Below are 2,710 nucleotides of genomic sequence, written 5' to 3'. Positions count from 1 at the left end.
GTCAACGCCTATCTCTCGTCCCTCTCCTCCTCCTCGGACTCGAACTCATCGCCGAGGGTCGTCCTCGCGCTCGCCTCCAGACCCACCGACGCAGGTAAGCCTACTCGAAGCCTCTCTATCCTCTCCTATCACCTTTTATCATTTCAGCCTTGAACTCCAAGAGGCGCGCTCGTCCCTACCTCCCGATATCCCAACAACCTAAAACGCACGAATAACCGATTAGCCTTAAAAAGTGAATCTTCCTCGAGTCCTAAGATAAACGGACGCCTCGTGAACCGCGTCGTCGGACTTTCGCACTTGTGTTTGAGCCCCCATTTTAAGCGGACAATGACACAGGACGGTAAATTATCACGTAAAGCTCGTCCGGAGCGTACGATTATGTCGACTGGTCGGGTAAGACATTAAATCATAATGGCCCAAGCTGCACTCATACACACGAGTCCTTGCAATAATGCGCAAAGTGCTTTACATTTCCCGAGCTTTCATTGGCTCTCCGTGTAGATCCTTAATCGAGAATCGAGTGTCATTGCACAGTCGACCATTGGAAATGGAATGGAATTGGAAACGGCATATCAATCATTGGTCTTGGCTATTCTGTTCGGCAACCTTTAAAGCGCCCAATGTCGCGCAACAATCGCCAAAAGAAAAATATTCAAAATTTCTTATCTAAGCTTGTAAATCCGTGTGCATAAGCACAATCGTTAGTAGCCGATTGAACGATCGCTCGTTTCTTAACATGCAACAGTTGCATCGATGCACACCAATTTAATCGCAGCTTTTAATCCCCACCCAATTTCATCACAATCCATTCAACTACATGTCCTCCCCATTCACGCTTCTCTCTCTCTCTCTCTCTCTCTCTCTCTCTCTCTCTCTCTCTGTCGCACCGCGACCCTCACTTTATTTAACCTTACTCACTTACTACTAGAATACTAGTTTTCAGACTCGAAAACTCTTATTAACCTCTCCGTGACTCGTAATGTGGATATACAACTGAATAAAAATCATAATACTTGTGATCGATCATTAATAATCGGGTCCTTCGGTCGTCACAAATCCAGAGACTTTCACACTCTCGAGGCTTGCAAATAAATAATAAAAAAATCGTAATCGATAAACGACGAGTGATCGTGAATAATGAATTAGCGTATTTAGGCGACGTGGCCGAGTGAATTTTAAAGTTGACTGGGCGAATCCAGGAGGATAGCGCTCCCCTAGTTGGCACGGTCAGCTTTGAAAGCGTCTCAGGCGTCGACGTCGTAGAGAGTGGGAGCGGATAATCCAGGTCCAAGACCCGACAAAACTAACGAGCTGTTCTTTTCTTTTTTTTTTTTTTTGTTTTCATCCATTGAAACAGGAGCGGACGTGCGAAGACCGAGGGACCGCAAGAAGGAGATCATAGACGTATGTGGGAGCGGCGGCAGCGGAGGCGGCGCAGCAGGACCGGTGACGAGGGCGCGGAAACGCAAGCTCGAGCAAACGACGACGAGCACTTGGAGCGACTCGGACAGCTCGGCGGAGAACGCGGAGACGGTGCGCTACCCCAAGCGAGAGGCCAACTTACACAGAAAACAGAAGGCCGGAAAGCGGCCCAAGCGTCTCGCCACCATCATCGTCGAGTAATAAATACCTTTTCCCCCGCTGTTCATCTGCTTTTAAGCACCACAGCTCCTCGTCTGTCGTTCTCCATATCCCTTACTACTTACATACTCACCATCCTCATCCTTCTTCAACTCGAGCTCCAACATCTTCCCCATCCTCATCCTCGTCCTCGTCCATCATCCTAATCCCTTCCTCACTCCTATTCTCATTGTTCTCTCGCGTCTTATATTATTACTCTATGCTGTTGTCATTTGCGGGAGAACGTGCAGCATCGACCTTTGGCTCCTCGATCGCCGAGACCCCGAGGACGTTGTTAGATGGTGGTGGGTGGGTGGGACACCTAGCGTCTGGTGGAGTGGAGCTACCGAATGGTTGTTCGAAGGTGACTTGGGGAGCGTGTTTTATGAGCCGAACTCTTGCAACCGAAACTTGCCGTTATCGGTGAGGATGTGCAGCCAAGCTAATACTCAAGCGTTATGAGTAACACGACTATGGTTTCCTTTTCTTATCTTTTTTTTTTTCTTCTCTTTTTTTCTTCTTCATCGTTTTACCTTTTTCTTTCTCGTACCAAAATTACTCTCATTGGTATTATTATTGTGCGTTTCGCGAATGTTGTAGAGGACAAACGAAAGTAAACGAACATTCATTTGCGTTATTCATGATTTTTACTCTTATTTTATGTTGAATTATTAGTCGAGCTAATTATTCACTTACGTTGCATTAAAATATCTTATAGTGTACTAGATTTTTTTTTTTTTTTTTTGATTTTTCCTCGACGAAAATGTATTTCGTTGCGTTTTCGTTAAACAGCTATTATCGTGCTTTCAACACACTTTCGAATGCCTAGCGTAAATATAAAATTGAAATTTTCGATTTATAAAAAAAAAGCATTGTAAATTCGAAAGAGCAAGAGAGAGAGAGAGAGAGAGAGAGAGAGAGAGAGAGAGAGCAAGGGAGAGCAAGGGAGAGCAAGGGAGAGTGAGAGAGAGTGAGAGTGAGAGTGAGAGTTTGAGTGAAAGTGAGAGTGAGTAAGTGAGAGAGAGACAGACAGACAGACAGACAGACAGAGAGACAGAGGCTAAATTTTGATGTTGCAATATCTTAAGAA

The 2,710-nt window shown here is 45.4% G+C and overlaps 1 protein-coding gene across 1 annotated transcript in view; it reads left to right on the top strand.

The window, feature by feature from the left end:
- LOC105359304 (uncharacterized) overlaps positions 1-1,778 on the top strand; it is a 2,040-nt gene extending 262 nt beyond the window's left edge. The window contains exons 1-2 of the mRNA XM_011495863.1: positions 1-94; positions 1,358-1,778. The exon at positions 1-94 is cut by the window's left edge and continues 262 nt beyond it. Of these exons, the coding sequence (XP_011494165.1) occupies positions 1-94; positions 1,358-1,623 (360 nt within the window). The 3' untranslated portion in view covers positions 1,624-1,778. The remainder of the gene's footprint in view (positions 95-1,357) is intronic.
- The last annotated feature ends 932 nt before the right edge of the window (positions 1,779-2,710 follow it).

Source organism: Ceratosolen solmsi, unplaced genomic scaffold (assembly GCF_000503995.2).
Source record: "Ceratosolen solmsi marchali unplaced genomic scaffold, CerSol_1.0 scaffold11, whole genome shotgun sequence".
Lineage (NCBI taxonomy): Eukaryota > Metazoa > Arthropoda > Insecta > Hymenoptera > Agaonidae > Ceratosolen > Ceratosolen solmsi.
The sequence above is the reverse complement of the archived record's forward strand: the minus strand, read 5'-3'. Positions and strand labels throughout refer to the sequence as shown.